We start from the raw sequence: 14,985 nt of genomic DNA, 5'->3' as shown, positions 1-14,985 counted from the left end.
TTTAATCTTGGGGAATTTGATGTCCTTAGATTTCCCTTTTGTGATCTTTTTATCCTTTATATTGATGATTTCTATAGAAAGGTTTTGTCCTCAAATTTAGACTTTTCTCCTAGTGTTAGGAATTTATAAATGTTTTCAAATTACGATTTTCAACTCCTAAACATATCATATTATTTTATTTTATTTTTTTTCATAATTTACATCCCAAATTTCTAATGATCTAGTTTAATAAAGTACAAATGTTTATATTTCTTCCTACTTATACAAAAATTACTCGGCAATAATGGGTGCTTTGTACCTATCTAAGATATCAAATTTTAATAACTCATTAGAGACATCCCTAATGAATTTTCTAACAATTTCACACTTAGCATCCCACTTATTATCATATCAAGAATTGATTTTTCTATTTCTCTTTTCACATCACAATGCCTCATATAACTTGTTAACATAATCCAAAGGATATTGCAAATACATCAAAGATGTTTCAAATATTGTTCTTATAATATAGGATATGTATTGAATTTTAAAATTCTTAAAAAAAAATTGTAATTTTCTTTAAGAAGGAAATTATCTTAATTTATAATTTTATTTAATTTGTCTTTATTTAATTGGTTTTTTTTTTCACAAAATAAAGAGTTAGTGTAAAATATTTATTATGAACATTAGGATAATTGTGATTTAAAACATTAAAATTTATTATTTGATTTTAGATAGGAATATCATATATCACATATTTGCCTTTTATATAGCCCATGAATACTACATGTAGTTTGGTTGGATGTTGTCCATTTCATTAGACCATTGCAAGCTTCTAGATCATAACAATTGTAAAGTTTTATTAGCTTTGTTTTCTATATGTTACCTAAAAGAAGTCCCCATTTAACTATACAGGAGTAGGTTTAGAATCATTAGTCAAACGAATAGATTGATTACTTTCATTTTTAGCATTAAAGTGTCATAAAAAAAAGCCTACCACCATCGTTTCTAAACTTTAAATATCTTGTTCTAAGTTAGTGTAGGTAGGGGAAAATTTGATCTAGGTTGCTTTCCTTAAAAAGGTAAAACTACTAGGTACAGAAAAAAAACATTACATAAATATTATATTATCAGGATTAATGTTTAAAATATACATTAATATGTAAGGAGAAATTATTTTTATATAATAATATATTTCTCCAATTTTTTTATGGTAGGGATATTCTTATGCCAATAGGCATGTATATTTAGGAATTGGGCTTTCAGAATTCTAATTTAGTTATTAATATTATTACATGGTGGAGTAGTGATTTAACCTCCATAAAATTTTCAAGAATATACTTAGTAGTATACATATATGAAAGGCTAATAAATATTTTCAAAGTAGTTACCCCTTGAGTGTCTTATTATTAATTCATTAATTGAAATAAAATTGTTAATTGAAACAAAAGTGTCATAAGCATGATTTTATATATGAAATTGAGTTTTGATTTTTTGTATATTGTATGATAACCTATGGTAATGGGTATGGTGTATTTGACATCCTCCTTTTTATATTAATGACCTTCACTTCAAAATGAATGAGAATAAATTTCTATAGTCAAAAATTATTTTTCAAATGTATGTATATAAATTTTATATTTATATAGAAATTTAACAGTCGTGTCTATGTTAGTTATATTTATATGGACATTTAACAGTCGTTTCTATGTTAGTTATTAGTCGTTTCTATGTATATTAGTTAATATGTTCGATGAACATAGATACTATTATGGTCATCGAACATATTCCTGTGCCCTAATAACAATGGAATGCTTTTGATTGGCATTTTCTATTTTATGATCACTTATGATTGGAATGCATTGGATTGCATGATCAAGTAACCACTTTTTCGGTAACAGATCACTGATTGGCTGACAACCTCATTCTATGATAATATGTAGCTACCAAAGGCCATATACATCTTGGAAACAGCCCGATACAATTTCTTCATGGGGTTTCGGGAATACAGCTAGAGTAGCCATATTCAGCCTTGCAAATTCGATCTTCCTGTTGCTGCTGGAACCAACGAGGACGAATGCCAAGGTTTTCGATCAGTAAGTCGCAGCTCTTATTGACAAGAGCAGGGTCTCTTCCAGAAGATTTGAAAGGTTTACCCTCTCCCACATAACCGTCGATCAGATGAAGATACACCTCTAAATTGTGCGCGTTAACAAGATTGCACGTATGTTTCAGAAAGGGGGAGTTATTGTTGTCCAAAACAACTTCGACCCCAACATGAAAATATGTCCAGGGAAGCCAATTCAACAATTTTCTGAACCATCCCCATGAACGCTCATTCACAACAAGTCCAGGAAATTTGGGAACAATATCGTTCTTGTTCACCAAACGAAGCACCTTAACGCCAAGTTCTTCCATTCTTTGGGCGAAGGCTCTATTTCCTACTCGTGGAGAGGCGAATGCAAACACAGTAACAGGTATAGGGCGTGCTGGTGAATGTAAGTTCAGAATTTGTTTAACATCATATGAGCATAAGGTTGCGAGAGCAGCTCCTAAACTGTGCCCAGATAAAGTAACACTCAAGGCCTCGTTCTTGTATTTATCTAAGAGTCTTATAACTTCTGAACGAGCAGTTTCTCCTGTAGACTTATAACAATTTAGAAATCCCTTCTCTACTCGGACGCCCTTCTCGTTTAGAACATTAGTTTTTTTTTCTTTTTTTAATACTAACTACTTATATATTAATATTTATTACAATACATTACATTCAGAGATGCTGGTTACCCATGGCCAGAGAATTCTCCATGGGTGACAGAGACCAAAACATGAAATTGCCACGCAGGGCAGAGTGAACCAGAGAAACAAAAGACATGACACTGAGTACTGTTTGATTTTCACTATGATTACCCACGCAGGGGCATCCTGAAGCATATTCATAACCCGAGACACACTGTGAGATGAGCCAGTTCAGCATGGCATTAACAAAAAACCAACAGCCAAGCTGTGACAAGAGACAGGCTGCTACAAAATACCAAAATTGACATATGCTGGACAGACTTCGTCGCGCCTGCTTCGTCCGAGAAGACCACACGCAGGACTTACTACCAAGACACTTGACTAAGACAACAAAGACACTAAATTGATAGTTAACCAAACTCCAGAAACTGATATAAAAGGACCCGACCTGAGATAAGAAGACAGAAGCTTGAAAATGATGCTGAGCGCTAATCCTCGGTCTCTTCCTCCATGCTTCTGCTGCCTCCTTCATCTTCAGACGCACTTTCTTCCATAACTAGTGGACTTTGCGCCGGAGATTGCTGAGCATGGCTTCGAAGGTGAGGGTGAGGCTGAAGGCATGCCTCTCCAGAAGGGCCTGCCGCCGAGTGCATCTCTCCCAACAGAGCCTTGCCCTTACCTTTCTCGGAGCATGCCTTCGAAATTGTCTGCTCCTCGAGTGGGAATTTTCCTCGAGGAATTTTCCTTTCTCCTGTACTGAGTCGTCCTCCGCCAAGACCAACGAAGACCCTTCATCATCCTCAGCGGGGATTTTGGTAAAGAGCACAGAAATGTGTGCATTAACCCCCTCATGGCTTCCGAGCTGCCCAGCGTAAAGATAGCGAACCAAAAGCTGGAAGCCGGGGTTGTCCCTCGACTGAACACCCCACTTCCATGAATTGATTTGCAGAAATTGGGTTTGCTCCCACTCTGCGATAACAATATACACAACAGCAATGGTGATGGAGGTCTGCAGCGGGTGGGCGGGGGAATTGTCCGCTCCCAGAACCTCTCCGACACGGCATTCGCTCACGCACCATCCTAATCTCCCACCCCTCAAACTTAACTCCAACACAGCACAACTGTATGCAGTATTTCGCTTTCTCTTGCCGTCTTCTTGTTTCAGCCAGACGGAGCTCCAAAGAGCAAGAACACAGGTCGAAATACACAGGGGGAGAACTGTCCTCACCCCAGCTCTCCGCCACCCGTATGAAACAAGAACAATGAACGCTCCCTGAACCATACTGAGCTTCATATGCCAACGAACCATTGCATTTATCCACATATCCAATCTTTGAGAAGTGTTCCTCATTTAATACCTTTCGCAGGCCTGCCTTAATCCTCAGCTGCGCCATTAAGGCTGCTTTGAAGCTGCACGCCTGAGCCAAGAATTCGACGGCTCGGTTCATTAAGAACCCCGTCCTCTCCTTCACGTGGCGCCGCGTGCTCGTCAGTTGGCATCACACCGTTATCCATTGAGACACCCGCATCCGGGGCGTTGAGACCATTAGTTGATAATCGAGCAGGAACTAAGAAATCTGTGAGATCTTGTATCCATTCTTGACATGTTTGGGTTCCTCTCCACGCTATTATAATATCTCTCCGGCCCGCTCTTGGTATTTGTTGAGCATCTGTGCAGACCGCAATAAAGCCAATCCAAATAGATTGCTCTGTCTGCCTCCCCAATATAATATCAGTCTCAGTATACAAATACTTGGTGACTCGATACCCGTAGTAAGCTTGCCAATTACCGGCCACGTTATAATTACTATAAAATATTTCATCAGGGCTGTATTTACACCCACCATAAGAACTCATGCAAACTTTACTATCGAATGCATCATAGCATAACTGTGCGAAATCACCATATCTAAGTATCTCCGCTTTCAAAAGTGGATTGATTGGATTTAATAACCCATTCCACAAGTTTGCTCCTTGGATATTTTGCCACATATCGGCAAGTAGTCCGGTTTGATGAATCCCACTCGAATTGATTTTGATTGGTTTTGGTGTCCGGAATTCTTCATGCAGAAGAGTACCATCGAAGCTTGAAGTTGTCAAACATGAAGGAATTACCTTCATCCTATACGGGTGCATCATCTGATATAACATTCTAACAATTTCTGAGTTTCAACCACAGTTCTAAGATTTCTGAATTGCAATGTCGTGATCAAGTGAAGGCCAGGGGGGCTAACCAGGGCTTAGCTTCAGCAGTTTTACATACTAGAGAGATTTGCAATCTTATGTGCAAGTAGGTATGTATACACAGATCATGTGGCTATATATAACATAGATTAGATCGTGGTGCTGTGTGGATATGATAATTTGCAGAAACACGCACGTTTGATTTTGAATTTGGAAAATTTGACATGGTCGCATAAGCATAAGAATTCTCTGTGATTTTCCGATCCTAAATTGACTGCAAATTCCTGGGTTCAACGAAATATTAGGAATTATTCAAACCTAGGGACGTACGATTACATATTTCTCATCCTCGTTGAAGGTTGCCAGAAAATTTGGCGTGCCATCTCTCTCATGTGATTGGACAAATAGTTTCAGATAGCAGCAGGTTTGACTCTGTCAATCGCATCAATCTAATCGTTGTCAGTTCATCTTATCCACAGTAACACATGCCAATCTTTATCTCAAGCTGTAATTATGTTATTTTCTCAAAGCAGCGAATCTCCTCAAGTTTAAGTAGTAGGCGCAATGCCTTTTTATCGCTGTTTCTTCTATTTTATTTTGCTAAAAATTTAGTACAGATTTTTTTAATTATAAATTTAAGCCATAAATATAATTTTGTAAAAATATGGTAGAATTATTTGAAATTCAGCATTTATAACTATCAAGTTTTAAGATTTCTAGTTTTTGTTTTCATTTTTTATAAGGGATTTTTTATTCAACTGAAATTATTTTTGAAAAAAATTATTTAAACATATTTAAAGTAAGTTTTTTGGAAGATTTTCTCACTTTATTTTAGTTAAAAATTTGCTGTTATGAATTAGTTATACAACCCCTAAGCTTAAGTGGTTTAATTTGAGAATTTACTAGATTTGTGAACAGCGAGAACACTTTGATTATAGATACGTATTGTTCCTGAGTTTTTTATATATTACAATAATGTCTACAAAGTGGTACATCTATGCAACTATGCAACAACACTTTCTTGCTAAAACAATGTCAGTGAAATCCTAGTGAATAATGATCTCAAACTTTCCTAATTTATTTATTTCTTTAGAACTTCTTAGAAGCTCCAACATATTTCATCTCTCCCTCATCCCCAGTAGCAAACTTCTCTGTCCGTGGATCTCTCATTGAAAATTCTTTGGATGAGAAGGTTATGAAGGTTGATATTATGACAAATATTTTAAGATTGGGGTCTAATATGGGCTTTTGGAAGACATTTAAAGAAAAATTTAGTTTTCATCTTCATCCTTCTTAGTGCTATAGAGATATGGATTTTTCCAATCCATGGTGCTTTGGAAAATGTATAATGCCTACTTTGATTATGAAGCTTTTGAGAATCAATTGTTATTTTAACAGTGTCGATAGTCTTACTTATGCTAGTCAAAATAAATAAATATTTTTGGTTTTATAAATCAAGGTTAATCAACTTTTGATAGTATTTTAATCATCTTTCATCCTTTAATTTTTTTTATCAAAATTTCTTCTTAAATTTTGATGTTCTAATATTTCTAATATTTTCATTAATTTGTAAAATTTGCTTTATTCCTAATTATTTAATTCAGATTTAGTATTTAAATATCATCATTTAATTGTAATACATTTTTTCACTTTAATGGAAAGTGATTTTGGTTAAAATTTAAATATTTTTCTATTAAATTAAATTAATCTCCTTTACTTATTAATAAACATTTTTTCCACTTTAATGGAAAATGATTTTGTCCTTTACTTATTAATAAACATTTTTTCCACTTTAATGGAAAATGATTTTGTTTAAAATTTAAATAATTTTTTATTAAATGAGATTAACATCCTTTATTTATTAATACATATTTAAATACCGAACACACAATATTCATAGTTTTAAATTATAATTGTCGCTACATAATGTAAAACCTAACAATCAATCAATATAATGACATGTAGGTCTAAATACTTCCTAGAGTATATCCCAAACTTATACAACATGTATTACACTACGTTAAAATACATATTGTTTACCGTGCAGCCTTACGTTTATCATATAACAAGCATTGATTACTCTGTTCGTGAGTGCATATTGTTTGCCCCACAGCCTTAGCATCCACAAAGCCGTTTCAATTGATGATGATAAAATAATAGATACTATTATGGTCATCCAACATATTCCTGTGCCCTAATAACAATGGAATGCTTTTGATTTGCATTATCTATTTTATGATCACATATGATTGGAATGCATTGGATTGCATGATCAACTAACCACTTTTTGGCTAACAGATCACTGATTGGCTGACAACCTCATTCTATGACAAATACAGCTAACAAAGGCCATATACATCATGGAAACAGCCCGATACAATTTCTTCATGGGGTTTCGGGAATACTAGCGTAGCCATATTCAGCCTTGCAAATTCCATCTTCCTGTTGCTGCTGGAACCAATGAGGACGAATGCCAAGGTTTTCGATCAGTAAGTCGCAGCTCTTATTGACAAGAGCAGGGTCTCTTCCAGAAGATATGAAAGGTTTACCATCTCCTACATAACCGTCGATCAGGTGAAGATACACCTCTAAATTGTGCGCGTTAACAAGATTTGCAGGTATGTTTGAGAAAGGGGGAGTTATTGTTGTCCAAAATAACTTCGACCCCCACATGAAAATATGCCCAGGGAAACCAATTCAACAATTTTCGGAACCATCCCCATGAACTCTCATTCACAATAAGTCCAGGAAATTTGGGAACAATATCGTTCTTATTCACCAAACGAAGCACCTTAACGCCAAGTTCTTCCATTCTTTGAGCGAAGGCTCTATTCCCTACGCGTGGAGAGGCGAATGCAAACACAGTAACAGGTATAGGGCGTGCTGGTGAATGTAAGTTCAGAATTTGTTTAACATCATATGAGCATAAGGTTGCGAGAGCAGCTCCTAAACTGTGCCCAGTTAAAGTAACACTCAAGGCCTCGTCCTTGTATTTATCTAATAGTCTTGTAACTTCTGAACGAGCAGTTTTTCCTGTAGAATTATAACAATTTAGAAATCCCTTCTCTACTCGGACACCCTTCTCGTTGAGACCATTAGTAGTTGATAATCGACCAGGAACTAAAAAATCTGTGAGATCTTGTATCCATTCTTGAGATGTTTGGGTTCCTCTCCACGCTATTATAATATTTCTCCGGCCCGCTCTTCGTATTTGTTGAGCATCTGTGCAGACCGCAATAAAGCCAATCCAAATAGATTGCTCTGTCTGCCTCCCCAATATAATATCACTCTCAGTATACAAATACTTGGTGACTCGATACCCGTAGTAAGCTTGCCAATTACTGTTGGGTATTTTTCAATGGGAAATACCAAAACCAAACAAATTAAACATCACAGAGGCAATGCTCTGTTTTCCTTTTGCCACAGGATCTTTGCAAACGGAAGCCTTTTAAAAACAATTTCTCAGAACAGAATATTACACAGCCATAAAAACATTCTCTATTGCTTTTAAAAAAAAACTATTACAAACTTCATCCTTTGCGAAGAGAGGGATTCACTCGAGAAACTGTCTCCTTCATTTCTGGTCTTCCACTGCTGTGGGTGTTACAAAACAGCTTCAAGCTACCTCTTGCTTTTGCGATGAGCAAGCAATACAATACATCTTTGTTTTAAAATGATTTCCGCACTGTTGTGCGTTCATTACAATTCCATGAGCTCTCGCACTGCTGTGCGTTTAAAACAAAAAAAAATTATATGCGCACTGAGCGCAGCCACCACACTCACACACTAAAACCTTTCTACATGCGCAGGCACAATACATCAAAACATTTCCATAAAAAAACACGCAGGCACCACAACTCTAAAAACTACCACGCATTGACTTTTCACTACACTTATACGTGAGGGCTCAACATAATGTTTTACATAAAACATACATACCAAAAATATTACGCCCCCTCACCGTGCGCAGGCACAATTACTCATAAAAAATGCACCTAACAATGACCACCTGCGGGCTTACATAATATATATAAAACATATAAAAATATATAAAACTATACGCCCATACCCATATTAATGGGTCTTCACCAAAACTACGTATATATAAAAATATATATGATAATGTGCCCATAACCATTTAAAACGGGCCTCCACCAAACAATACGAACAACATTAAAAACCATAAGTTCATCCATCCGGCGGTCAACACAAAAAGACTTCCACTCCACGCAAAATAAATTCGCTGCAGGCCCGTATGCAGCTTCAGAGATCGACGGCAGAGGACGCGCGAGGAGATCGGACGACTGTGATGAATATCGGAAGCCACTTTAATGCTGAGCTTTAGCACCCGAGAAAATTACGTTGGCTGATGTCAAGTGAGAAACACGTGGCGCCACCACAGTCCATCGGGTTCAATTGTCAGATTATTCCTTCGTCGGAAAGTTGGTCCGAGAAGTTTCAGGCGGGTATGCTGAACGGTTTCAGGCGCTGTGGTATGGGCGTTGTATTCCTGATGCCGCCGTTGTCCACGCTGCATCCACGAACTTTGCTGCAGTTGGAATTAATATTCCAACACTCCCCTTTAATTTCAACTGCTGGGCATTCAATCTTACCCAAACACTTCCTCACATGGAGGGATTCCCCAACACTGCTGTTACAAAGACATCTTCCTCACATAGAGGGATTCACCAACTGCTTCTGATGCAGTTCCATACACAACAAAATAGTCTTCCTCTTAATAGAGGGATTAACCTGAAACTGTGCTTAAGAGCACCTTCCTCATGATAGAGGGATTCACCATAACAATGTGCTGAAGAGCACCTTCCTCTTGACAGAGGGATTCACCTGTGACTATGTTGAAAAGCATCATCCTCTTGATAGAGGGATTTACCATGTGTATGCTAAAAAGCATCTTCCTCTTGACAGAGGGATTCACTAATGACAATGTGCTGAAAAGCACCTTCCTCTTTAACAGAGGGATTACAAACAGACACTGCTTTACATGCAGTTTCAAAACAAACAATCATTGCACTGCTGTGTGTGCAAACTCATTACATTGTTCTTTTATGCTGCTGCATATTCTCTGCTGCACTGTTGTGCCATCTTCTTTACTGTGTATACCTCACACTGCTGTGTCTACACTTGCACTGCTTGTGCACTTTTCAAAGACAAAATACTCTGTCTTTTCTGGAACAATTACACTGTCCCAACTTACAAATTTACACTGCTGTTGCATATATTGCATTTCAATTCAATGAACAACACATTCATTACAGTTACATATACTGCTGTAAAAAAAATTCTTTTACATGTGCTGCTGTCCATTACTCATAACCATAAACTTTGTCATCCCTGGGTTTTTATTTGCTGCTGCGTTGCCTCTGCAATTTGCACTATGGCTGCCTTTTGTTTCATCATACTGCTGTGTGCCCATACACTAACTCTTTACTCTCCATTACTTGCACATAGAGAGAAATCATCCTCACGCTGTTTTGCACTGCATTCTCCACACAACAAAAAAAATTAACACGGGCTGCTGCCTTTTCATTTTACACCCTTGCTTCACACAATCTTAGTCTTCATTCAAATTTTTTTACACAATGCACTGCTGTGCTGTTCCTTTCATTTTTCTGCTGCCACACATTATCATTTACCCGTGTGCATTAAAAATCTGTTGTCCCTGTTTTTCTTTATGCGTTTCTTTGCATGCTGCATTGCATATGAAGAAAAAAACATTACATTTTTTTTACTGCTGTGTAACAAAAATTTCATTGCATTCTCAGCCACTGGGCATTTACGCTCTGCTGCGTTTTGCCTTCTTCTCATTTTCTTCTCACTGCTTTGCATTTGCATTCCCAATACAAAACATTTCATCTGCTGTGCATTACACTCATTCTGATGTGAGTATATTCTCTCACATTACATAGAAGGAAACTACCTTCCATTGCCATGCAAAAATTCAAAACTGCTGTTCATTCTAATCCATGTGCTCCAAAAAAAATTTCCAAACTGCTGTTTTATGTTCTGTCTTCCCACTGCTGTGAGGGTTTCCATGCTTTGCATTTTTCTCTTATCTCGCTGCTGCTCTTTACATTTCAGCGCTGCCATCTTTTCTTCTTTATGCATTTCTGTGCATATTGCATAAACACAAAGCAAAAACATTGCTGATTTCATCACTGCTGCATATTACCTTTTAGAGGGATTAACAAAGATTTCATTTGCAACTGCTGCGCTGCAATACATCCTCCATCAACAAATGACTGTTAATACAGTTCAGCAAACAAAAAAAATTCAAGCTCCCCTTTAGTGTATGCTTGTCTTCTTTTGGCAGACTCTTCTCAAAATAAATTTAGATCCACTGGGGAGTTCAAGGAGTTTTCAGGTTGCCTTTCCTTCCTTCTCCATATTTGTGTAACTTTCTTCTTTTGCATGGGTCTAGCTTGTGTAAGAGCCCATGTCAAGTTACAATCACGTGCCATATGCCCAATGTTATGACACTTGAAGCATTCAACCTCATTCATGAATAAGAATTCATGATTTCTTCTTGTGAAATTATTTCTTGGAGATTGTCGGGGACCACAACATCTATCTCCATGAAATGCTCTACAGCCTTTTGCCATATGACCAAAGTTTGAACAAGAGTAACAATAACCATAAAATGAACTTTGGTACCTGGGAGATGGAAGTTTCCTTGATGTACTTCTGAAGCCTTGCTGCCTTGAGATCCTTTGATGATCACCATTGCCTCTTGCCTTTTTGCCATCAACTACATTTCCTCTTGGAGCTGATTTTCTACTTGGAGCAGGATTCCTTCTATTGTTGCCTTCATTTTTCTCCTTGCCTTTGCTGGAACTAGGAGCATCACCATCTCTTTCTGGCTTCTTCACATCTCCTTTGCTTAAAGCATCCTCATCCTTGTTTGAGGGTTCAGCTACATACCCAAGTCCTGATTTATCAAATGGAGATCTATGATCGCTGAGCATGTCATCCAATGCTTGAGAGCTCTTCATTATTTTGTTCATCCCTTCAACCTTCTTCCTGAGGTGGACAATCTCTTCTTCCAATCTTTCACACTCATTATTTTTCTTTGCAAGTTGTTCCTCAGTTTCTTCTTTGCTACGAGTAGCTTCAGCTGCTACTATTTTGAAGGAGATAATATCTGACTTCATTTTAGAGATTTCTGCTTGACTGCTCTCCATTTTCTTTTCAGCTCCTTGTGCCTGCTTCTTGGCTTCTTGTAGTTCAGACTTAAGGGAGGAGACCTCTACCTTGTACTGTTCAATCTCTTCTACAAGCTTATTCACTCTCTTGTGTCTTTGTTCAAGTTGACTTGTCAAGGCATCTGCCTGCTTCTTTGCTTCATTCAGCTGATTTGTCATGGATATGACTTCTTCATGATGTTTCCTCTTGCATTGGTCAAGCTCCTTCTTAAGCTTGGCAAGCTCTTCATTCCTTTCTTTTACTTGAAGCTTGATGAGGTCAACCTTCTCATCCTCAGCTTCTATGATGGGTTCTTCTTGACTCATTGTCATGGTCAGTGCTCCCTTTGCATGAAGGTCATGCAGTCTGTCCCATATATCCTTTGCTGATGTATATTTTCCAAGATTCCTCTTCACGGAATCAGGGAGTCCATCCAAGATAGTCTTTGCTGCTTGTGCATCATACTCCATAGATTCTTTATCCATCTTGCCGTCATCAATCACTGACTCCCAGACTTCAATCCCTTGAGACTGTAAGACAGCCCTCATTTTTACTTCCCACATATCAAAATCTCCATTAAACTTTGAAGCCTCAAATAGAATACTTTCAAATAGATTGCCTTCTAGTTTAGAAGAGGAGGGAGACACATTTTTAGCAGACTTGGAGGCTTTCTTCTTTGACCTTGCCATTCTTATCTAAGCTTTAAATACCTGACTGTTTTTTTTAATCACTGACTGTTCCTTTCACAGTAACAGAAAGGAAAGCTTTGAAAAATACCTTAACACTTTTGGCTGAGTCTTCACACTGCTGGAGAAGTTTGACTGCTGCAACCACACCTTCCTTCAGCTTCTTTGAGTCTTCAAAGAGCCTGGACTAGCTCCGATACCACTGTTGGGTATTTTTCAATGGGAAATACCAAAACCAAACAAATTAAACATCACAGAGGCAATGCTCTGTTTTCCTTCTGCCACAGGATCTTTGCACAGGGAAGCCCTTTAAAAAAAATTTCTCAGAACAGAATATTACACAGCCATAAAAACATTCTCTATTGCTTTTAAAAAAAAACTATTACAAACTTCATCCTCTGCGCAGAGAGGGATTCACTGGAGAAACTGTCTCCTTCATTTCTGGTCTTCCACTGCTGTGGGTGTTACAAAACAGCTTCAAGCTACCTCTTGCTTTTGTGATGAGCAAGCAATACAATACATCTTTGTTTTAAAATGATTTCCGCACTGCTGTGTGTTCATTACAATTCCATGAGCTCTCGCACTGCTGTGCGTTTAAAACAAAAAAAAATTACATGCGCACCGAGCGCAGCCACCACACTCACACACTAAAACCTTTCTACATGCGCAGGCACAATACATCAAAACATTTCCATAAAAAAACGCGCAGGCACCACAACTCTAAAAACTACCACGCATTGACTTTTCACTACACTTATGCGTGAGGGCTCAACATAATGTTTTACATAAAACATACATACCAAAAATATTACGCCCCCTCACCGTGCGCAGGCACAATTACTCATAAAAAATGCACCTAACAATGACCACCTGCGGGCTTACATAATATATATAAAACATATAAAAATATATAAAACTATACGCCCATACCCATATTAATGGGTCTTCACCAAAACTACGTATATATAAAAATATATATGATAATGTGGCCATAACCATTTAAAACGGGCCTCCACCAAACAATACGAACAACATTAAAAACCATAAGTTCATCCATCCGGCGGTCAACACAAAAAGACTTCCACTCCAAGCAAAATAAATTCGCTGCAGGCCCGTATGCAGCTTCAGAGATCGACGGCAGAGGACGCGCGAGGAGATCGGACGACTGTGATGAATATCGGAAGCCACTTTAATGCTGAGCTTTAGCACCCGAGAAAATTACGTTGGCTGATGTCAGGTGAGAAACACGTGGCGCCACCACAGTGCATCGGGTTCAATTGCCGGATTATTCCTTCGTCGGAAAGTTGGTCCGAGAAGTTTCAGACGGGTATGCTGAACGGTTTCAGGCGCTGTGGTATGGGTGTTGTATTCCTGATGCCGCCGTTGTCCACGCTGCATCCACGAACTTTGCTGCAGTTGGAATTAATATTCCAACAATTACCGGCCACGTTATAATTACTATAAAGTATTTCATCAGGTCTGTATTTACACCCACCATAAGAACTCATGCAAACTTTACTATCGAATGCATCATAGCATAACTGTGCGAAATCACCATATCTAAGTATCTCCGCTTTCAAACGTGGATTGATTGGATTTAATAACCCATTCCACCAGTTTGCTCCTTGGATATCTTGCCACATATCGGCAAGTAGTCCGGTGTGATGAATCCCACTCGAATTGATTTTGATTGGTTTTGGTGCCCGGAATTCTTGATGCCGAAGAGTACCATCGAAGCTTGAAGTTGTCAACCATGAAGGAATTACTGTCATCCTAAACGGGTGCATCATCTGATATAGCATTCTAACAATTTCTGAATTGCAATGTCGTGATCAAGTGAAGACCAGGGGGGCTAACCAGGGCTTAGCTTCAGCAGTTTTACGTAGTAGAGAGATTTGCAACTTTATGTGCAAGTAGGTATGTATACACAGATCATGTGGGTATATATAACATAGATTAGAAAGTGGTGTTGTGTGGATATGATAATTTGCAGAAACACGCACGTTTGATTTTGAATTTGGAAGATTTGACATGGTCGCATAAGCATAAGAATTCTCTGTGATTTTCCGATCCTCAATTGACTGCAAATTCCTGGCTTCAACGAAATATTAGGAATTGTTCAAACCTAGGGACGCACGATTACATATTTCTCATCCTCGTTGAAGGTTGCCAGAAAATTTGGCGTGCCATCTCTCTCATG

The 14,985-nt window shown here is 37.8% G+C and overlaps 2 protein-coding genes and 1 pseudogene across 2 annotated transcripts; all 3 read right to left on the bottom strand.

Moving 5' to 3' along the window:
- Positions 1-1,968: 1,968 nt before the first annotated feature.
- Positions 1,969-3,247, bottom strand: LOC149214219 (phospholipase A1-Igamma1, chloroplastic-like). Its single transcript, XM_089389330.1, has 3 exons — positions 3,164-3,247; positions 2,764-2,929; positions 1,969-2,618 (listed from the first exon to the last, which is right to left on the bottom strand). The coding sequence occupies exons 1-3, from the start codon at positions 3,245-3,247 to the stop codon at positions 1,969-1,971; spliced, it is 900 nt and encodes a 299-aa protein (XP_089245456.1).
- Positions 3,248-4,089: 842 nt separating this feature from the next.
- Positions 4,090-4,707, bottom strand: LOC149214218 (phospholipase A1-Igamma3, chloroplastic-like). Its single transcript, XM_089389329.1, has one exon. It carries the CDS (start codon positions 4,705-4,707, stop codon positions 4,090-4,092), a length of 618 nt encoding a protein of 205 aa, XP_089245455.1.
- A 2,577-nt stretch (positions 4,708-7,284) lies between these two features.
- On the bottom strand, positions 7,285-14,557 carry LOC149214217 (phospholipase A1-Igamma2, chloroplastic pseudogene; annotated as a pseudogene).
- Between the last annotated feature and the right edge of the window lie 428 nt (positions 14,558-14,985).

Source organism: Pinus tabuliformis, chromosome 1_1 (assembly GCF_031772625.1).
Source record: "Pinus tabuliformis cultivar Carrire ecotype Pingquan chromosome 1_1, CPIR1, whole genome shotgun sequence".
NCBI classification, from domain to species: domain Eukaryota; kingdom Viridiplantae; phylum Streptophyta; class Pinopsida; order Pinales; family Pinaceae; genus Pinus; species Pinus tabuliformis.
The sequence above is the reverse complement of the archived record's forward strand: the minus strand, read 5'-3'. Positions and strand labels throughout refer to the sequence as shown.